General features: G+C 41.2%; 1 protein-coding gene across 3 annotated transcripts; it reads left to right on the top strand.

The window, feature by feature from the left end:
* The first annotated feature begins 2,014 nt into the window (after positions 1–2,014).
* LOC136555422 (3'-5' exoribonuclease 1-like) lies at positions 2,015–12,778 on the top strand. Of its 3 annotated transcripts, none has more exons than XM_066548072.1 (7): positions 2,015–2,121; positions 2,802–2,977; positions 5,139–5,349; positions 6,711–6,794; positions 7,491–7,600; positions 8,666–8,780; positions 9,950–12,778. In XM_066548072.1, exons 1-7 carry the CDS (start codon positions 2,047–2,049, stop codon positions 10,190–10,192), a joined length of 1,014 nt encoding a protein of 337 aa, XP_066404169.1. In that variant the 5' UTR covers positions 2,015–2,046; the 3' UTR covers positions 10,193–12,778. The 3 variants fall into 3 exon arrangements, with proteins under 3 accessions (XP_066404169.1, XP_066404170.1, XP_066404171.1); XM_066548074.1 differs by having other exon boundaries at positions 2,017–2,121; positions 2,807–2,977; XM_066548073.1 differs by lacking the exon at positions 6,711–6,794.
* Positions 12,779–22,829: the final 10,051 nt, after the last annotated feature.

Raw genomic sequence — 22,829 nt, 5'->3', positions numbered from 1 at the left:
CATGAGAGTCCTGGCTGTGTGATTTGTTTTTCCTCTTGCAGTGCCTCCTTGGGCTCTAGCTCTGGAAGGGTCTGCACCTAGCTGGTGATCTGTGCTGTAGCAAAGTCATGAAGAGATTTGTTGTTGAATGAATCTGTGCATGGAGCCCCTTATTTAGTATCTGTGAGTCACTGTCCATTTCAGCAAGGCAGGTGGTTTCTGGGGAATAGCTTTTTTACTCACTTTTAAGGTTTTTTTATGGGTTTGTGAGGCCCACTCAATGGTTCTCATTGGTACCATGTTGTTTGCATTTGTGTAAAGCTTCGTTTCCTGCTCATGTTCAGAGCAGGTTTTGGAGGCAGGGTAGTAAGGCAGGTGGTCCTCTGCTTGGCAGCAGGAGCCTTTGTGGCAGCACCAGGAGGATGAATTTAAAAAGGGAGCAAATCCCTTCCCACTGCTGCAGTTTAACCCCCTCTGGCAACTAAGCATCATCACAGCTGCTCACTCACCACCACCTCCTGGTGGAAAGGAAAATAGGAAAAAAGTAAAACCCATGAGTTAAAAGCAGTTTAAGAATGGAAGCAAAGTAAATATAATAATACTAATGATAGTGATTGCAATGAAAGAGAGAGGAATAAAACCCAAGAAAGATGCGTCATGCACAGTACAGTTGCTCACTACTCACTGACTGATGCCCAGCCCCTCCCCCAGTGATGGGGGATGAGCATCAGCAGCTCCCAGTCATCTCCTCCTCCTCCCCTCCATTTATATACTAGGCAAAATGTTCCATGGTGTGGAATATCCCTTTGGTCAGTTTGGGTCAGCTGTCCTGGCCATGCTCCCTCCCAGCTTGTGCACCTTCTCACTGGCAGAGCACAAGAAACTGAAAGGCTTTGACTTAGAATGAGCACTACTGGGTAACAACTAAATAATCAGTGTATTATCCACAATATTCTCATACTAAATCTAAAAAACACAGTGCTGCAGCACCCTCCAGGAAAGCTAACTATCCCAGCCAAAATCAGGACATGCACATATAGCCCCAAGGACGTGTGTGATCTCACTTCTGTCAGCACTCAATGTGGAGGAGACAGACCTCTGTGGCACACCCACCCGAGGATGACAAATGCTGCACAGCAGGTCTTGGGGAGGGGATGTCATCATCTGCAAGGAGATGCTGGTGTACCAGAGTGAGATGGGAGACTGAGGCTGGGTGCTGGGGTCCCAGCCACAGCAGGGCAGAGAGAAGATTCTGTGCTGTTTAGTGGCTGGCAGATGTGGAGCTATTGGCGTGATTGCTTTAGTTGGGTGCCAATACACATGAGCCTCCATCAGTGAGGGATACTGGGCGGCATTTTGGGACTGTGGGAAGCACCAGCAGAAAATAAACTGACCTGTGGTGGACAGAGAGACTTCAGCGCTTTGCCTCCACCTCCTGGTCAAGAAGATCCAGAGAGCTTTACACGTCTTGTGTCGCCCACCTCACCCTGCTTGTTGACTGTGGATTAAGGGATATGGGGAACAGCAGGCACGGCAAATTCCCTGGCAGGAAGGGGCTGGGGGTCAACTGCATCCTTCTGGTGCCTGTGACCTGGCACCCAACACACCACGGGTGTCCTAGATCCGTGTTTCGCGTGCTCTGTGCAAAATCACAGGAGATGATGAAAATGCCACGAGAAGGAGGACGGAGGCATAAATGAGACGTCTGCCCAGTGTGTATTTCCCGTAACACGGAGAGCGCTTCCAGCGAGCTGCCGTGACCCCAAACCCCGGGGACACTGCAGGGCGGCAGCCCTGGAGGGCTGAGGCGGGCGCAGGAGGCGGCGGTGCTGCTGCAGAGGGGCAGGGCCGAGGGCTGGCGGGGCAGCGGGGGTGAGGCTGAGGCGGCCGGGCACGCCTGGCACCTGCCCACCGCAGTGTTTGGTGCCAGACGGAAACGCCGGGAGCCGCGGCCGCAGCTGCTCGGCTCTCACGGGGCCGCTGCTCCGCCCAGGGGCGGGCTCCGCGCTCTCCCGCCTCCAACGGGCCGCCGTCCCCGCCGCGGTTCCCGCCGCCGCCGCCGCCGCCATGGAGGAGCAGAAAGAGAACCGCCCGCAGGCCGCCCGGGACGAGGCGGCGGCTGCTCCTGCAGCCCGCCTGCCGGTGAGTGCGTGGGGCGGCGGGGGCCATGCTGGGCCGGGCCGGGCCAAGGCCGCGGCCCCGCGCCCGCTCGCCCAGGGCGGCCCGGCTGCCTGCCTTGGGCCTCGGCCCGCTCGGCCCTGCCCCGCCCCGGGGCTCGCCCTCCCAGGGGCCCGGGGGACGCCGCCAGTGCCGCGGGCCCATCCGCGGCCGCGCCGTGTGCGGGCCCCACGAAGGCCGCGAGCAGCGGGCGGGAGCCGGGAAGTGCCCGTAGTTTTCCCTCTCGTTTACTGCTTTGTTTATCTTGCACGCATTGGGCACCGGCCCGCATGTGGATTCTGGTTAATTCAGTCGTCGAGAGAAATCTCGCTGCTCCTGAAGGCTTTGCCCGTTTGCACCAGAGAACTCTTTCTGTTGATATTAGGATGCGTACTCAAGTTTTGTCTCCAATAGCTGCTGTTCGACGTGGCTCGAGACTCGGGCATTAGTAGCCCTTTATTCTGTGTTGCTGTTTAGGAAAACATTGTTTCAGAGCAGGCTTCAGTATTGATTCTCTTGCCTATCTATAAACTAGTTCACTCAGTTTGATCATAAGTGTAACAGTGTGCCGCTTTACTGCGATCTGGTGCCAAAACGAGCTGTGAAATGCTCAAGCATCTTGTTTTGAAGTTCTTAAATGACTTCCTGATTTCTCTCTTTTCTAGGGTAGACAGCATTGTAAGATCAGTGATCAAGAAACTAATGGCAAAACCTCAGCTGCCAGTTCAAACGACTTCAGCGATCCGATTTACAAAGAGATTGCTATAACCAATGGTTATATCAACAGAATGACCAGAGAAGAGCTCAGGAGTAAACTCGCAGAGTTCAAGCTTGAAACCAGGTGATTTGTAAATATGTTGATTTATCTTTGAGAGCAGTAGAGTCATGAGGGATGATTATTTTAAAGCTTAAAAACTCAGCACAAAGTGAAAAGCAGACTCAGCACCAGACACCAATTGTTTTATGTGCGATCTTGTTGCAGCTTTTTTGTTGTAGGATTAATGCATACTGCTTAATGTGTGCTGTCTCAACTGGCAACCCAAAGAAATGCAAGAATACATAACTGAAAGTTACTTCTCATCACTTTTTGGTCAAGGGGGAAAGAAAAACTGCTGTGGTTCTCAGCTGGTGCTGCAGACCTTCATCATACAGCAACTTGCTTCAGAACATCCATATTTTTATTTAGTGTACCAGTACAGATCCGATACTTGCTACAAACCCTGGTGATGTGGCTCAGGATTTAATCACTGCAGAGAAGTACCTTTAGATGGAGAGTTTACTACTCTGAATATGTGTACTAGAAAAATGTGAAAAAATGAATGTATTATAAGCTGTATTATAATGTATAATAAGCTGAATGTATTATAAGCTGATAAGCTGCTCACTGGGGCAGAGGCAAGGGAGTATAGTGTAGTTCCTGCTGTATTGGAAATGACCTGCAAAATTAATAATTCTGTGACCAGGCAAGATATTGACCTATTGTGAAGAAGGTCAGCTGAGAAAAATAGTGTGTTGTTCCTGTCGGCAGCAGGAATGAGGAAGTAGTGCTGGGGAGTTGGTTGGTTAAATTAATTTAGTGCCTCATGAGGAGAAAATTTTATTGTTACTTGGAAGAATTTTTGGTAAAACACATTAGATTTCTATAGCTATTTAGCAGTTGCTGTGATTCAAAAATTGAAAGCAGAATTCAGGTAGTATATTATGTGTTTGTGGCCTTCATTAGGTTATAAGTTTTCTATATGAGTTTTTTAATTTAGTTGTAAATGCTGAAGGCTTAAAATTTCTCTTTTCCCCAAGCTGGGTTTCTCTTGTCAATATATTTAAGTAAGTCTAGTCAGAATGTGCCTTATCTGTAAAACAAATAGTGCATTAGTTTTAATGTACAGTATTGGACAGATTACCACACACCATCCTTTCCTTCAAGGTTATTGTGATAGTCAATCATTTCCTATTTTCAACTTTTTTTTATAAGTTTGGTGAAGAAAGAGGTAATTTCCCCCTCCATCAGCTCCCATACTGTCTCAATTTTTAATGAACTGGTCATTGGCTTAAATAGACCAATAAACCAGAGTGAAGAAGAGTTACCTCTGCAGAAGCAGCTGATGCTCTCAAATGCATGTTTAGGAGTTTGATTTCAGTTCTTCTTTGTGGTTCACTGGGCTGCTTTTCTGATAATACCACTTGCTACACATATCTCCTACAGCTTCTGTGATTTTATTTGCAATGAATAATTTTGAAAATCACTTCCTTGGAAGGGTAAATGATCTTCATTTATTCAGTTTAGCTCTGGTTTGGTACATGGCAGTTCTGGCATATGCACTCATATATTAAAATGTTTATATTAAAAGGACACGGTAAGTAACTTCAATTGCCTGCCATGTGAATTTATTTATAGCCACAAACCTCCTGAAAAGCAGGACCTTGACCAGAAGGTTTTTCTGACAACTGAAATCTCAAATACTTTATTTTAATTGAGTTATTCAAGCTCAATAAAAATTTAAATTGAGAAAAATCTAAGATGTGGACATTCAAGATGGATTGTGTGTTGTCACACAAAGCCACTGATGCAGAAAGGCCTCAGGCATGCATCACTTCAGGTAGAGGGGAATGAATACAGGTGAAGCAGTACTTCTTCCAGGGCCAGAGGTCAACCATGAGCAATCTACAAAGACTTGAGCTTTGGAAAGGCTTTGGATATCAAGTCTTGCCGAAGCAGAGGTGACTGCAGAGTGTCTCTGTGCCATGCTTCCCAGTCTGTCTCTGGTGTTGTATTGTGAGGGGTACCACAGCCTCTGGGTTATCCCAGAAGTGGGTTTAATGTAGTGTAGATAATGGGGCTAACGCTCCTCTATGGTAAAGTGGAATTCAGACTTCACATATGCTGCTGTTCAAAATGAGGTTAAGAAGTGTTGAGCTTTCAAATGTTAAATATCGCTTCAGTTTTACAGCAAGGAAATAATTAAACAAGAGTGTGATCTTTGTCACTTTCCCTATTTCTTTAGAGGAGTGAAAGATGTACTGAAAAAGAGACTGAAAAACTATTATAAGAAACAGAAGCTGATGCAGAAGGAACACATTAGTGGAGACAGCTGCTATGACTACATCTGTGTTGTGGACTTTGAAGCAACCTGTGAAGAAGGAAATCCGCCTGAATTTGTTCATGAAATAATTGAATTTCCTGTTGTCTTGGTAAACACACGTACCCTGGAAATAGTAAGTGATCTAATGGCTGTGTTGGTCTGCTATTCTTTGAAGTAACTTGTTTGCATCAGAAAGTCTAGATTAGTTTCTAAGTAGATGTTGAACTTCATTAAAAATAGCATACTTTTTTTTTTTCATAAGGCTTTATCCTCTGTGCCTCTTAAGTACAAACAAAACTTTCTCTTCTGAAAGCATTTTCCAAATGATCATCCAAGTAGATCATTCTCCTGCTGTTGACTCCCTCTATTGATATGAGTTTCTCAGTTGTCCATGTATGTTCCCACCTGCCCTTTCTTTCCCTGCTTTAAGGCCCACAAATCTATTTCTAGGACTCAAGGCATTCATCATAATCAAAAATGATCAATTCTGTGGTCCTCTGTGAGGCGATCTAGAGGACACTAATGGAGACGCCTGGAAAGTGAGGTTGAGTGAACTCCACTTCTTGCCAGGCTCAGCTGTTTCCACATGGTACCCAACAGACTGACAGCTGTGTAACCTGATTTTAAACATACTTCACAGGCATTTGGTAGCCTCAAGTGCTCTGTTGCAGTACAGCTTTCTTTTAGGACAAACTACCTGCTGCTTAACTGAAATTGAGTCACCCAGTGAAACAGAGGATGTGCACACACCTCTGACTAACGATTCATTTATGAAGAACTCTTAATGGAAAGAGGATTTTCAGTAATCATTCTGATGCTACAATAAAGAATAGCTGCATGTATGACTTAAGAGCAGAAAAAGGGTTGTGCAGATTACCAGGATTGTTTTTATGGCTCTTAGAGTGGTTTTTGGTTTTTTTTTGTTTGTCTAAAAGGGTTTGTATAACAGCAGGGATTTGGGGCTTTCTTTTTTCCATGAAACTTGCCTTCAGTCTTCACTCTTGTGTTGCTCAGTTTCCCAGAGTGAGATTTTGTTTGTCTTTGCCTGGCTGGCATCCAGAGGTGTAGGAAGTTTCTTGTCTGAAGCTTCTGAGACATGCGGCTTGTTGCTTTCCTTGAATTGCAGGTGAACCTTTAGAGATACCACCTAAAAAACCTCATGCCTCTCACTTATTTTTTACTTACTTTCACTCTTCCCAAATCCTCTGCTTTTTTGCAGAAAAAAGTCCTTTTTCCCTCTTAAATCCACATTCCCACTCTTTGGTACCTACTGGCTGAGAGGAAGGCCATGTTCTGGCTGGAAAGCCACCTGTCCTGTTAGGAATCTGATGATGGCCAGTCAGGAAGCTCCTGCTGGCTCAGGAGGTGCACATTCCTTTTTGCCTGCAGCAGGACAAGTAGCTGCTGTTGCCTCTGGGCTGCAGGCGAGCCAGAGAAGTTGCCTTGCAGGCTGCAGAGTGTGCTGCAGCTGAGAGATTGATTCTCCTGTTACAGGAGGATACCTTTCAGCAATACGTGAAGCCAGAGATTAATCCCAAGCTTTCAGACTTCTGCATCAGTCTGACAGGAATAACCCAGGTAATTTGCACTTTTGTTTCTTCAGGAAGAAATAGGGAAAAAAAAGGGATGTGTTGTTGATGTGTTCAGACTGGAAACCTTAAATGGTAGTCTTTCATGGTTACTTTTCTGTAAGGCCTATTCTCTTAATCCTTGTTTTTCCCCTCTCCCAATTATCACAGAGCTGATTTCACTAAGTTGGTCATTTTGTGGGGAAGAATATTCTCTTTTTAATTCATGTGGAGAAATTTAATCTTTAGTAGGGCAAAGGATCTTTTGAATTGTATCAGTTCCTCTCCTAATATTTTTGCTCTGAAGAGTTTAGAGTCTTAGAATGGCAATGGCTTGTGGTAAGTGACTTAAGAAGAAGCCTGGGAAACAACCTCAAAGGTTTTAATCCAGGTTCAACTACAGACTAACCTTGTTACCTTTACAGAGGCTATTAGGAGGTTGCCTCTTTAGCAGAGCTTTTGTGGTGCTATTTTGTGGTGCTATTTTTTCAGTTTAGAAAAACCTGTCCAGTCATCTGTTAATGTGTAATCTGGTTTTGTAAAGATTTTGATGAAGCCAAGTTTTTAATTGCCCATATACCAATACGGTTGATACATCTAATGCTGAGGAATTTTTTTCTGAAAAAAAGTTCCTTACTTTGTTGGTTTTTGGTTTTGTTGTTTTGGTTTGTTTGTTTTTTTTTGTTTTTTTTTTTTTGTTCCCTAGGACACTGTTGATAAAGCTGATATTTTTCCTCAAGTTCTGCAGAATGTCATAGAGTGGATGAGACAACGAGACCTGGGAACAAAGTACAGCTATTCCATGTTGACTGATGGGTATGTCCTTATGCAGCCTTCAGCACAATATCTAAAACTGCAAAACCACGTTTAATATTTGTGAGAGCATTGCTAAAGATGGATCAGGACACTGCCATTTTGCTGGGTTTATTTTAATTGAAGCTTTTGTTAAAATTGGTAAAACTGAACTGAACTATTCAAAATGAAGCTTAAATCCATCAGATGGTGCCATTTCTTTCCTAGTGGTCTGTATGCAGCAGAGTGCTGCTGAAGACTTTATACTTTGTTGCTACTGTAATTCTCCATTTATATCTGGCACATAATACCTGAAAATAACACTCTGCAATTTTTAATTTTTTACCTGTAATTACATTGCTATCTCTGGAAGCAACAGTGAATTAAAGAAAGGAAATGCTAAAGCAAAGCTGATGCAAGACTGGTTATATTACTGGGTCTCTGGAATTCCCCTCCAGAGGAGTCCCCTCAGTGAAATTCCTTAAGGAAAACAGGTGCATTGAAATATCTGTTGTATAGGTGAGATAGCATAGACAACTAGAAGAGATGGGGAAAAAAGCTTTACTTTAGCTTGCAGCTTACAGACTTGTTGGGGTGGTTTCCTTCAGGAAGGCAGGCTGCTAGATAAATAGGATTATAATTTCTCCATATTTTCCTAGAGATCTGGTTTCTCATAAAACTTGGTGCAGTCTAGTTTCAATAACCTACCTGAAGTAGAGAGATAAATGCATACCCAAATAATCAGGAAGATTTAAGGTGTTGCTTGCTTCCCTGAGGGCTGTGTGAGCATCTAATTTATTGGCAGTTTTCAGTGTTGATGTGGTAGTTGGTGTGCTATTTTTTGTCCTAACCGTTGTGGACCTGAAACCATCCTGGTGAAAGTCTTGCTCCTCTCATTATTTTTTTTTCCCCATGATTAACAGATTCATATAAAAAATTCTTTACCAGGATTACACCAAATGAGCCTTCACTGAACTGTTTTCATTCTACTGATCACCAGAGACAAGACAGCTTTTAGTTCTACACCAGTGCAATATGTGGAACACAGGGTTATAAATGACTAATGTTTTCCTCTTTTGACTTTCTAAGATCTTGGGACATGAGTAAATTTTTGAACATCCAGTGCCGTATTAGCCGTATCAAATACCCTTCTTTTGCCAAAAAGTGGATCAATATTCGCAAATCATATGGGAACTTCTACAAGGTTTGTACAAATTGCTGTTTCTCTTACGGGAAGTTTTGGTTTAAAAGTCTAGAATGACCTGTTGTGTTGTCATCTCTACTTGTGTAGTATAAAATTATAGTACTTGAACTACTTGCCTGGTGCCTGATTTTCAAATGTGTTTCATGTGCAGATCTCACTTCACTAATTGAAGATCATATAATTACTGCATTTTGATTTTAATCCTGTTTTTAAGAATCGGCTTGTGCTCTTTGAAGGATTGTCTAAAAATGTTATACCGGTCCTCTTAGATCAAGTAGTTCAGCTGAAAAGACTGTCTTGATTTTTTGATTATTTTTTCCTGTTTTCATGCAATACACTACAAAACTAATTTGTAGAATCTTGACTTTTGACAGTGTAATGGAGGCAGAGAAAGATTAGGATGTATCTACAGTGGAATCAAATTGTCAAGGGAAAAGTAATACTGAGTTCAGTGCTGGACCTTACTGCTGCTTTCTGTCAGACTACCATAAAATGAGTTATTGGAGATTCTAGCAAATTCCCAATCAGCCTACACTCAAGTACTTTTTTTGAAAGGGATTTCAGCCTAGCTAATGATCTTCATTTGATGGGCTTTTTCATACTAAATGTAACCTCTAGATAAAAGAGAGATTGACATTTAATTAGGGAAGAGCTTTACTTTGTGCTGGACAAATATTACAGGGTTGCTGTAGGTGTTGCTGATCAGATCCTGTGAAGGTTGAATGCATTCAGGAGCTTGATGGTCAGTGAGAATCAGGAGCTTGGTGCTTCTTTAATCACTTAGAATTTAAAAGGAAAACCAAACTTAGATTCCCTCTGCAATGTCACTGTTTTTTGTTTTTTATAAAGATGATTAAACTTATCTAGGTCACAGCTTCCACCCTTGCCAGCACAAGTGTATCTTGAGCTGGTGCTGGTCAGAGGCTCTTGACCCAGGTCCCAGGTCTAGACAAACTCCTGTTGAGTATTTCTCCTCTGTAAAAATGAGAGTCTCTGTCTCACCAAGGTGCTTTGAAGTTAAATGGTAAGTGATCTGACAGAAGGCAACATGACAGTAATTTGTGACTTAAGGAGGCTTAAAATCTGCATGTGTTTCTATTGCCCCGTGTTAGATTAAAAAGGCTTGGTACCCAACCTAATCCTTGAATGTTACTCACTTTCTCCATCAGGTTCCTAGGAATCAGACCAAGCTGACAATCATGCTTGAAAATCTGGGCATGAGTTATGATGGGAGACCTCACAGTGGACTTGATGACTCCAAAAACATTGCAAGGATCGCTATCAGGATGCTGCAGGATGGCTGTGCCCTGCGGGTGAATGAGAGAATTCACGGTGGGCAGCTGATGACAGTCTCCTCCTCAGGCCCCTTAGAGGGAGCCCCTGCTCCACAGATGCCCCGCTACAGAAACTAGCAGGTCAGGGCTCTGCCCGGGGGCTGCCCTCACATACCCGCTAAAGACTCCACAGCTTATCGAATGGCCACCTCTGCCAGCTTGTCTGCCGTGCAGAACCCTAAAGCACCTTAACGAATCATCTCTGTTGAATAAAGAGGAGCACGGAAGCTGTTTGTTCTTTGAAGCCTATTACAGCAATTTCTTTTTGTACTGATGACTTCTGTTGTTGTTTCCAACTTTGCTAGCAGTGAGGTTGATATCTGGAATCCAGACAAAGTGTTAAGCTTTTAAGAAGGTGTAATTGGAACACCTGCAAAGAGGGATTGGGCCTGTGTGCTGCTGTACTACCCCAGCCTGTGGGCAGTATTTGTTCACTGTGATGTACTCCAATGATATCTAGCATCTGCTTATTCATTGCACACAAATAAGCCATTCCTGGAAGAACTGAAAGAGCAGTGGTTGGGCTGGCCCTTCCTGATGAGGCACTCTGCTAAGGGTTCCTACCAGTTTTTTAAATTTTTTTACAAAGTCTAGGAGAAATGGGTGTGCATTCATCAGTTCTAAAGCAGTAGAGGAGTACTCTGTTGTTTGAGGTTCTTCTTTAAGGAATATGTTTGTCTGCTTCCCCATCAAATGGAAGAGCTGGGTGTTGAATAAAAATTTCATTAATGTAGAATGATGGTATTTTTCTATTGTTTCAAACAAGAAGGTTCTTTAGATTTTCACTTTAAGGATCCCATCTCCTATTCCTGCAAAGCTGCCCTTCATTTAATGTTGTTTTTAGACACCATCAGCCATTTGCTCTTAAAAATGAGTGAAGTAAAAGTAAGTTCAAAACATGCCAAGTTGTTAAAATTTCATGCTCTGTGATTATGACATAAAACAAGAATCTTCTCATTCATGGCTAAAGACATGTTCAGCTATTTTTGGTATCTTCTTGTGCTTCTGCCACCATGGAGCTATGCCTTTATTACAAAATATAGCATTGGAAGATTAATATGATTTTATTGTTAATGGCCACAGTTAATTACTAGCAACTTGTGCTTACTCCCCAGGCCTCAGATAAAATGATATTCAGAAGAGGCCAAAGTACTAATTTGCTTTGTCTCCATGGGCTGTTACAAAGTGCACCGTTAATGTGATCAACTTTGCATTAGAATGGTTGTTCTGAAAAGTGGAATAATGTATTTTGGTTGCTCTTGGTTTGAAAAAAAAAAAATTTGCTATCTCTGTATTACAATTCACCCTTTTACCACCTACATTCAGGACACAAAATAACCAATTAATAAACTGTTAAGAACACTGACTGTTTGACTAATCCAACTCCTCCCAGCCCTGCTTTGCTCTTCTGACTGTTAAACTGCATCAATGGAACTGTGAAAACTTCCATTGTAAATTCATGCAGGAGGGAGAAGTATTAGTCAATTCTCAGTTGCTTCATATGATTTCTTTCTTGAGTCACAGATTTGGACAGTCATAACTGCTTCAGAGTTATGGTTTTTGGTGTTGTTTTTTTTTTTTTTTCCCCTGAAAGTTTGGTCTTTTTGTTTGTTTGGGGTTTTTCTTTGCATGAAAGCAGATAGTTGCTCTCTTGTAGAGAACTTTGTTGAACTTCATAGTTGTTTGTCCTTTTGTAGCCCTACTTGATGGATTTTCATAAGGTAAAATACAAATCTCTGATATGCTTTCTCCTAAAGCGCCATTTATCTGTCAGCCCAGATTTTGTACAAATTCTTATATACAAGCTTTTTACTGTAGTGACTGTAGTATCCTCTTTTTCTGAAGTACCATGGTAATTTACTTTTTTTTGTGTCTGAGTTACGGTTGTGCAAGTTTCTGTGACAAAATTGAGTCTAGTTCAGCAGATCTCCCCTGGGCATGGTGGCAGCCAGAGACTTTATCACTAGTCTTTATTTACAGGTCTGGAACCAGGCTCACAGTCAAATGAGTATAGGGGGATACAATATAAGAAAATAAAGGTAGTATAGAAAGTAATCTTGCCCCTTAAGGAGTTGCAGCTGAGCCAATTATTAGAGATTAGGAACAGGCTGCAGCTGTAGCCAATAAGGAGAAGAGTGCTATAAAAGAGTGGATTGGTTGGTTGAGGGGGACTGGAGTCAGTTGGCTGCTGTGAGAAGAAGGAAATCAGTGCTTAGAGGAGCTGCCTGAGAGAAACATCAAGGAGGTACGAAACTAGCAATATGGAACCTTTGCAATATAATGACAACAAATGAGTGTTTTTTTTTTTTACAGATTATACTACAGGTTGCATAAGAGCAGTTGTAATTGTACATCCTTTATTTTAAGTGCAGAGTTTTTTATTTTTGCTAAGTAACTTCAAAAAGATATTTTGAGATAAGGGTTAAATCATAATGCTTTTCTGTTTACTGTTTGAGTAGGTTGGGATGTTTTCTATCAGTGAGCTGCAGAAATCAGTAGAATCATTCCAGATACTATTTTATCTGTTGGATTAATGTCAAACTGTAAGGTGTATTTTCACAGAGTATTTGATTCTGTGATTTTGAGATGAAGTGAATTTTAATGATGTTTGCTGATTTGTTTAAAATGTAAACAAACTTATTAAAATAATTTCATATTTTTAAATATGTCAGGTACTGAATTTGATCTGTAAAGCATGAGATTATTTCAACAGTCTTGGGGGTCTTTGCATCAGCTCAGCTCATGATTTGTCTTCTCTAGTAGACCAGCAACATTGCCATGGATGGCTTAAATCCCATGCATGTGACTAGTTCACAACACTCAGTATTGAAATAGATTTTCCTGGCTACTTCGTACCACAGGGGAAAAAAATGGTTTGGTGATTTTACTAGTGATGCTCATATTCAGCCAAACAGTGTTTTTTCAGGTTGATCTCATTTGTTCGTCCAAAGAAGCTTGCTGAGAGCATCTGCCGTAATGAATATTTTAATTTATTAGAGGAGTCTTGCCATGCTGGAAAAAATAATTGACAACTCTATAAAAAACAATCCAATCTCTTTTTATGCAGAAAAAAAGCATGCAGACATTGATTGCCAGCTATTTAAAAGACGTACCAAAAAGGAAAAGAGAGGAAAGGAAAGGAAAAATAAAAAAAAAGCAAAACCCAAGCAAGAGCAGGGTGGAAACCCGCGGGGACATTTGCCCGCGGTGCCGCTGGGTGGCGGGCGGAGCGCAGCCGCTGCTGCGGCCATGTCGTGCTGGAGGCGCGGGTGCGCAGCGCGGCCGGCAGGGGGCGCCGCTCTGTCCCCGCAGCGCCGGGGGTGCGGGGTGCCACAGACATGTATGAAAAATCCTTTCCGTAGGATTTTTTCTCCTGAGAAGCTGAGAGGCCTCAGGAACAAAACGTAAACAATGATTATCTGCTGCTGTGGAATGCAACAGGTGGATCTGTGATTGGTCTCATGTTGTTTCTAATTAATGGCCAATCACAGTCCAGATGTCCGGACTGACTCGGTCAGTCACAAGCCCTTGTTATCATTCCTTTTCTATTTTTGGCTAGCCTTCTGATGAAATCCTTTCTTCTATTCTTTTAGTATAGTTTTAATATACTATATATCCTAAAATAATAAATCAAGCCGTCTGAAACATGGAGTCAACATTCTCGTCTCTTCCCTCATCCTAAAACCCCTGCGAACGCCATCACAGCGGGGCTCGGCTGGCACCGGGGGGCTGCTCTCAAACCGCGTGGTAATTATCTCTGTTCCATGCAAAACCAAAACAAAACAGCGCCCCACCCCCCCCCCCCCCCAAAAAAAAAAAAAGAAAGGAAAAGCAGGGATTACATCATTTGTTCTTAAAGCGAGTGGAAATCCTTTTTCCTTGAGGAGTGGAGGGAGACTGTTTTTCCCGCAGCCTCCTGCAGGTGGAGAGCTGGAGGCTAATTTAAGGTTTGATGCTGTCGGACACAGAAGACAACTCCGCTCCTAATCTCAGACAGGAATTTCTTGAAGTCAGAATGGTCGATCTTGATTCAAGTCGCCGCCTCATCATAAACACAGCCTTTTTCTATTATTATTTTTGTATTATTATTTTTTTCTATTATTATTGTTTTTTTCTATTATAATTATTTTTTCTATAATTATTTTTGTATTATTATTTTTTCTATTATTATTGTTTTTTTCTATTATAATTATTTTTTCTATAATATTTTTCTATAATATTTTTCTATAATATTTTTCTATAATATTTTTCTATAATATTTTTCTATAATATTTTTCTATAATATTTTTCTATAATATTTTTCTATAATATTTTTCTATAATATTTTTCTATAATATTTTTCTATAATATTTTTCTATAATATTTTTCTATAATATTTTTCTATAATATTTTTCTATAATATTTTTCTATAATATTTTTCTATAATATTTTTCTATAATATTTTTCTATAATATTTTTCTATAATATTTTTCTATAATATTTTTTCTATAATATTTTTTCTATAATATTTTTTCTATAATATTTTTTCTCTATTATTTCCATTTTTTCTTGTTTTTTCTTGTTTTTTTTTCTATTTGTTTTCTTCTTTTTTCTTTTTTTTTTTTCTGATTGATTAGAGCTGTTTCGGTTCACAGATGAATACAGTTCAAATGAAAAACGGTGCTTTCAGTGGACAAAGCCGAAGCTTCCATCAGCTTCTCATAGAAGTCTCCCTGTAGCCCCCATCCCCTGTTACAAAACCTCACTGCATAACCCCAGTACAATTGCCAAAACACATAGTCCTAGAGGGGATTGCTTCTGTCTTCACAAGCACGTGTAACAGTCCAGTGCTTGCTTCAGAGCTGGGTAGACAGTGGCTCAACAGAGTTGCAGTAATCAGTTTTCTGCCAAAGAAAATAAGATATACAGGCAGTAAGGAGGGTAAAGGGAGCATGTTGGAGAAGGCTTATTCCAAATTGTTGCTTGTAAAATATGCAATATTTTGGTGATCTTTGAAAAGAAGAATGCTCTCCTCTGTGAAAAAAAATCCAAACCCTCTTTGTAATCTCATCCTGAGTAATTTTGTGTTCTGTGAGAATCCTGTTGCTAGTAGTGCAACTGATTAGAGTATTGTCAGATGTGCTTTGATACTGTATGAGAAAGCTAGTGCAATCATTGAAATTATTAGCATGGGGTAAAAAAGGATGATAGTAGCATCAATGAATGAAGGGAGTGAAACTGAAATAGGAAAAATATTGATAATACCGAAAATACTTTGCTGATGACTTGTGTGTTGAGAACTCCTGGCTTTTATTAACAAAATAGATAAAATGTCACAGGTATCCTAGGCAGACATTATTTCTTTATCCTGAATACTAATTCATTTCACTGAAGCCTTTTTGATTTGCTTTTCTCCCCCAGAATCACTTAGATTCATTGACAGAATCCCAGTATTCTGAGAGGAAAAGTTTTCCAGCTGATTTTTAAAACTATATTTATTTCTATAACATAGTAAAGATAGTAATTTGAGGTTTTCCTCATCTTTCAGTGTAAAACTTGTATAGGTCATGGGACATGGCTAGTCAGAATATTTTTGTAGACATGAATATGTCTACAATTCATTGTATTTTGCATTCTCTTCTCTTCCAGCTGTGAAAATACAGTTGCAAAACTAAATCCAGTTTATGTTGGTAACTGTTTTTTCCCAAGGTTCCGAAGAAATTATTACCTCTCTGATGAAGGCCTCTACTGAGGAGGCTGTGATTTCAAATGCAGCAAAAATTGGTGAATATAGTCACCATGCAGGACTCAGATGTTGAATTTAAACATGATTATAATGACGGTTTTTATCACCCAGGTGATGCTAGTATGATGAGTGTTGATGAGATCCTGTGGCTGATTCTACTAGATTTTCTTCCTTTAGAAGATGTTGAGGCCTATGCAGTAGAGGAAATAAAATAGTTGGAAGCACATTTTGAAGCAAAAACTCCAGGCAGAAGTAGCAGGGGAAAAAAGGTCTCTGTCCTTCAAAGTGTTGCTCTTCATATTTTGTTTTATGAATATTTGTGCTGGTGTTGACAGGCAGCAGGAGGAGTAGGCCAGGAAAACACTTAACTGAGAATGACGAAACTGAACTTATTAGACCAAGTGTTTTCTTGAAAAGAGAGTTAGAAGTGTAAGATTTATCTGCTTTTTATTATTTGGGCAATGGGGAGAAAAGGTTTTGCTTTGATCTATAGTATTTTTCCATTTCAAAGCGTGATACTGATCAACAATTAAGTACTTTCTGACCAGGTCAATGTCAGGTCTTACATACTAGGAAACTGTTTAATAAGTCTGTCTGAAAGTACTGATATTAAGCATGATATCTGAAATGTTTATTCATCCTTTGCCATAGCCCAGAGAATGGCTTGGACCAGATCCCCTTCCACAGTCATCTTCTGAGAAAAGTGTACTTTTTGAACAGTTCTCTTACTTTAATGGCCCAAGAATGTACCAAATATTGACACTGAGTGTCATAAATTGCCCCTGTCTGAAGGCAGGTACAGTTTGCTCATATGTAATATAGCTAATGTACCTACTGTTTTTCCATTTTGACAACCTTAAAGTGGTATCTTTGGGCCTCAGGTCACTAGCCTCCCAGACCTCTGTGCCTCCTGGGAAAGCCTGGGGGGGAGGAATGCTAACTATGTGAGAGGAAGACTGAGGTAAGTGTTCATATTAGCAGACTGAGACTGCAGGATGTGCATCCAATATTGCTATTTCTTGTCTTTCTTTAAATATTGTGGTGATTATGAGAGGTCTTCAGTAACTGGAGAAAGCTAATCAATATGCCCACTTTCAAAAGGGAAAGGAAAGACATTCAAAGAGCTGTACACAGCACAGTCTCATCTCAGTTCCTGGGAAGATTATGAAAGAAATCTTTCTGGAAGCCATTATTAAGCACAGCAAGGTAAATAATGTGATTCATAAAGCCATCATAGCTTTACTGAGGACAAACCATGTCTGACTAACCTGATTACATTCTGTAATGAGGCACCTGTCTCTACACAAGAGTACAAGAGGTAAATGATCTTGTTTACCTTGACTAAACCAAGTATTTTGACATGATTTCTTAAAGCATTAGGGACTAGTGGCCAGAACACAGGTGAGAAGGCAGCTCCACTGTATGTCTCAAAGGACAGAGGTGTACAGCATGATGTCTAAGGAGTGGCTACATTTTAGAGGCTGATACTGGTGCAAATATTACTTAACAATTTCATCATTGACCTGGATGATGGCAGGGAAAGTGCCCTTTTGTTTGTAAACGACAGCAAAATGGGTGGCAGAGCGAGTCAGCCTGTACACTGGGCTATACACAGGGATAGCATTCAAAGGGACCTCAGCTAACCTGACTATGAGGTACCTGGTGGAATTTGTTAAGAACTGACTTACCTGGGCTGGCATAACCCCATGCAACAGCATTGGCTGGTGAGTGACTTGCCATGAATCAGCTCTTTCAGAAAAGACCTGAGGCTGAGTGAGAATTTAAACATGAGTCAGCGCTGAGTCACAAAGGCTGTCTGCCTGCTTGGTGGTCATAGTATGAGCAACCTGCACAGCAAGGGAAGTGATTCTTCCCCCTCATTCAGTACTCGAGATTGCATCAGGTGAGTACGGCTCAGAGATGCATCCATCCTTCCCCCACACCCATCAGGAGGCTGCTAAACTGGAACACGTTCAGCGGATGGCTGTCGGAATAGCTAAGGGGGTAGGGCACCATGGAGATTTTCAGCTGTTGAAAACATGGAGTTCTCATTTCAAAAAAGGATAAATTGGTACAATTATTTAGTACAGAATGGTTCTTTAAAAATGGTGTGCTTTTAACACCTAAGACTGTGTGGGTAGAGAAGTTCTGGAGTGAAAAAATCTAATACCTAGGAAGTAGTTTGGAAAGAATACTGTTCTTTCCAAACATACAAAGGTTAAAAAAGAGTAAGAAAGTAGTATTGACCCTTAGTATTCCAATTTGCATTCCCAGAAAGATTAAAAATAAACTGATTAAAGGAATTTTATGATTGGCTTCTTCACTATTCTCCTTTTACACTTATTCTAGTCTGTTTTGGTTTCCATAGCTACTAGTTTAATTATGATGCACAGAGCTATTTCTAATTACAATATATGCCAGCATAAAATTAATTCTTTGAGTATCTCAAGAAAAAAAACAAAACAGCTTGCAGCTTGTTCTTTGACATTTTATTATTGCAAATTCTGAAGTAGCACCCTAGCACATCATATTCAGTCTGTTCAATTTTATTAAAAAATAAGAAGCCTTTAAATATATACCTACTTAGATCTGTGTCAAGGGAGACAGGTTACAAAAGGACTGTATTATACCCAAGTCTGGTGCATTAATTTCAAATTATATAGCACTCCTAAATGAGCAGTGGCTATTACAGAAAAAAACTTGTCATACTGAACATCCAATGTCATCTATTCTCTGTCTTTTATCAATGTGAAGTTTCTGTGACATTTTAAAATTTCTCTTAGGCAAATATATGTTTTTTCCTTCCAAAATAAAGACAATGAATTAGATATATCTTCTGTCTTGAAGAACTTGCAAGGACTCAGGTTCTACAACTGAGTACAGGTGAACCAGACATACAGTTCAGTGAGAAGTTACTCAAGTGCCATGATTGCAGGCTAGGTCAAAAATTAATAATCCTTCCAATTCAGTAAAGGTCTTTCTGTGAGTAAAGAATGTGAATCCAGATCTGAATACATTTCTAAATAAGACCTAGAACTTTAAACTTCTAAAATGATACACTGCCAATGTTTAAACGTTTTTAAACCAACTCATCTGACACAGTGCACTCCATCAACCGAGACTCCAGGGCCTTGGGACAATTGGTTGATGGGTCAGGAACACTGGTAGTAATTTCCTTGACCTGTCGGTAATGAGGAATTATACTGGTAGGAATAGGTAGATCCATGGGGTCCGTGCATGGCTCCAAGGCTGGTGCAAGCAAAAAAATGTTGGGTTTTTGACTGTGGGGTGATCTATTCACCCCCTCGTCTACACACACCTGACAGGTTCAGCCATTCTCAGAGGGGAAAAGGAAAGGAGTTCTAGCACAGGAGCAAGCAGGGCTCTTTGACAGAGCTCTAAACTAGTCTGGGAAGGGGAATGGGAGAATACCTGGCTGGCCAGTGATCAACAGTGGCATTGTGTGCCAAAACACGAGGAAATGAGCAGTAAGGGAACCCCTCAATTTCCTTCACAAGTGTTGGTTGCAAAGCACCACTCATGAAAATGTTTCTATACCAATGAATGCAGCTTGAGGAACAAGCAATGGTGACCTGGAAACTTTCGCCAGGTGCCAGAGACTTGATATCGTTGGCATAAGTGAAACTGGTGGGACAAGTCCTGTGACTGGAGCGCCCTGTTGGATGGTTACAGGCTCTTCAGGAGGGAAAGGCAGGGCAGAAGAGGCAGGGGGGTGGCACTGCATGGAATAGAAGGGTTGGAATGTACGCAGCTGTAAGGGCACAGTTAAGAGCCTCTGGGTGACAATCAAGGGGCAAACAAATAACGTGGATGTCACCATGGGCATCTACTATAGACCCATCACTGTGCTCTGTACTATTCTCTCCTAATTTTTCCTTCTTTCCTTCTTATTTTTCCACTTTAGATCCTGATCTTAGAATGGAGGCTTTTCTCCTGCTCTAGTTTTCTTTTTGGAACAACCTCAGAGAAATGTACGGACTGTAATGGGGAAGAGACATTACATGTGCATTTGTGTCCCATAACACACAGATGTGGGTGCTAGAGGTGCTATATCTAGGCTAACAGAAATCATAAAGTAAAATTCCTCCTTAGCAATGTAATTGCAGAGCAAAATTCTGGAGGATGTACTATGGTCACAGCTAGTCCCAAAAAGGAATTTTTTCTGAGCAAAAAAAAAGAGAACAAAAAGGTAAGGCTATGGTCGTAATGGGTCCCCCCCAGGTTGAGATATTCCATCATTCTATGATAGCATGGACTCAATATCAGCAATTGCTCCAAGAGTCCTGGTCTCTATTTTAACATTTTTTCCCTCAGCCATTCTCCTCCATTAGGGTGAACACAATCAATTGCTCATTTTAATAGATCTTTGTCAGAATTGTTTTCTATATCTCTGCTAGGTACAATATATCAGGGTGAATCTAACTCCCACTTTCCTTACCTCTTTTTGCCTCATACTAGCGGTATGTAAGAGGTTTTGTAAGAGGTACACAATATTTCTGTTCTTATGGAAATTAAAGCACCAGGGCATCTTTTAGAATAGGGAATTATCAATACTGCTAAAAAATCCTGTAGGATATTGTCTAGTTTGTCCTTCACAGTAGAATGCAAAAATTGTCTCTGAAACAGGTGCCCACTTACACCGTGGACAGAAATGCAATGCTGGGTCATTAATAAGGGAACTCATATCAGACTCTGACTCATAATTAAAAATTACAGAAACCTGATGTTGGCACCAGGAAAGATAAGATTTGTACTTAGCCCTCATAAGTGCATTTCAGCATCTGTTCCACAGAGATTTCTGTCAAATATTCTACCGTCTTTCCACCTCTTTGATACGGGCAGCAAACAACCAGAACATAAAGAGGGGGACAGAAAACTGACTACCAAGATGAACACAAATACCTTGAGGTCTGTGCCTGTGTATAATGGCATCTGACCTCACAGATCAGCTATTAAAGCTTATAAAACACATGGCTACATACAGCAAGTCAAGGTAGCACATATTGTAGAATGAAGATACACAGGATTGGCCATTAAAAAGTTAATCATTAAAGCCATGCTTGCTGACATACAAGTTTGATCTTATTTTCCCTCTATTACCTGGATAAGACAAAAACAACAACAACCTCCTGCCTGAAACAGATACAAAAATCTGCACAGCAACAGCATCTCAGTATCAACTCCCTACAATAATTACATACATTTCAAATGTTTTGCAGAGGTGCCAGCTCCCCATGGCCCTTAACAACTGCAAGCAGGGCAGACAGAAATTCTCATTACGCATCAGTGGTGGGTTTGCAGGTCTGGGGGACTAGAGCATCACACAGATGTTTTAAGGAAAAATAACAGTACATATTTGAAAGATCTTTTTATGACCATTGTGTAGGTTATCCGCTCAACAGCAGACTCTAGACACGTCTTCAGAGCCATGAAGTGCCAGCACAAGTAGCACATTTATGTCCTTAGCAGTGAGATGAAATCATAAGCCATCTGTATGGGATGCTATCTAGGAAGCAGGTGAATTAATTCATTCTTTGTTACAGGTCTTTTGAAATTTGTTGGTTTCAACTTCAAACACTGCCAACCCTATGGGATACCAGCCATAGAGCATCCGTCCTCTGGAATTGCTTTCCAGCCCTTGTGCCATGCAGAAGACAGAAAGGGAATCAAAGCCAACTACTCTGTGTCCCAGGAGTTCTGTACAGTGGGTCTGTCTGAACAGCCTACAGAGTATTTTTGGTTTTGGCTGAGCACTCAAATCAGCCCACTTTGGGGCTGAAGTGAGGCTTGCAAGGCACAGGAAAGTACATGATAATCTTGGAGAAGAACTGTAGTCTTCTTCCACAGCATCTGGTGGGTGTCCTGCTAGGATAACAGGCATGAGGGAGGGTAGGTTTACACCAGATATTAGGAAGAAATTCCTTACTGTGACAGTGCTGAGGCGCTGGAACAGGCTGAGGAGAAGTTGTGGATGCTCCATCCTTGGCAGCATCTGAGGCCACTCAGATGCGGCTATGAGTCATTTCCTCCAGTGACAGGTGTTCCTGCCCATGGCAGGGGGGTGGTACAACATGATCTTTAAGGTCCCATCTAACCAAGGCCATTCTGTGATTTTATGAAGGACATGTGAATCAACTGTAGAGCTGAATGTGCCGAGCTTGAGTCTACAGAACAATGCTCTCCTCATTCAGGAATGCTGTACTTTTTTCTGATCATGTCTAATCCTGTTTGCTAATCCAAATGTCAACAGATGTCTTTTCATTAAATAAAAAAATATATATACACGCATATAAACTTTCTCAATAGCCAAAGAGCTATCTTCTCCTCATTATAGCATTCTAAATGGCTAGTGATCCAAAAAGGGGCTTTATGTCATTAGTGGCAGTCTTCTAGGAAATTATCCCATTCCTTTGGTTTGCAAAAGTGTCTTTTCAGCCACACAGATGGAAGATTCCTTTCGAACTGTGGGGGTTACATCACACTCGGGCTGCTCATCTCTACCTGGTCCTCCAACGAGCTATCGCTCATCCAATCCCTGCAATACATCGCCTTGTCCAATGTCTCAGCACAAAACAGCTCTGGGAGAACCTGAAAAGTCTGGGTGGAGTGAACCCACCTACAAACCTGGTTACACTGGAGTGAAGCAAATGGGTCCTTGGGGAAAAGAATCTTCTTCTGACATGTTCTGCCTTACTACTCTGGAGAAAATAACTCCAATACCACAGACACTAGAGCTTCAACCCAGACAGCAATGTGTCTTTATCCACCACACCACATTTTCACTGACTTTTGATTTGTTTTATTTTAGTTTTTAAACATTTTTAATCCTTTTGCAAATATCGTGGTGTGAATGGCCACCAGGTCAAATGCTCCAACCTGGCAAAAAGGGGATGCCAAGGAAGCCCCAGCAGAGATGCAGATCTCCTCCCTCCACCCCTGCCAGAAGCAACCCGAAGAAATAAACCAACC

This window comes from Molothrus aeneus, chromosome 4 (genome assembly GCF_037042795.1).
Source record: "Molothrus aeneus isolate 106 chromosome 4, BPBGC_Maene_1.0, whole genome shotgun sequence".
NCBI lineage: Eukaryota > Metazoa > Chordata > Aves > Passeriformes > Icteridae > Molothrus > Molothrus aeneus.
This window is presented reverse-complemented; position numbering and strand designations above follow the sequence as displayed.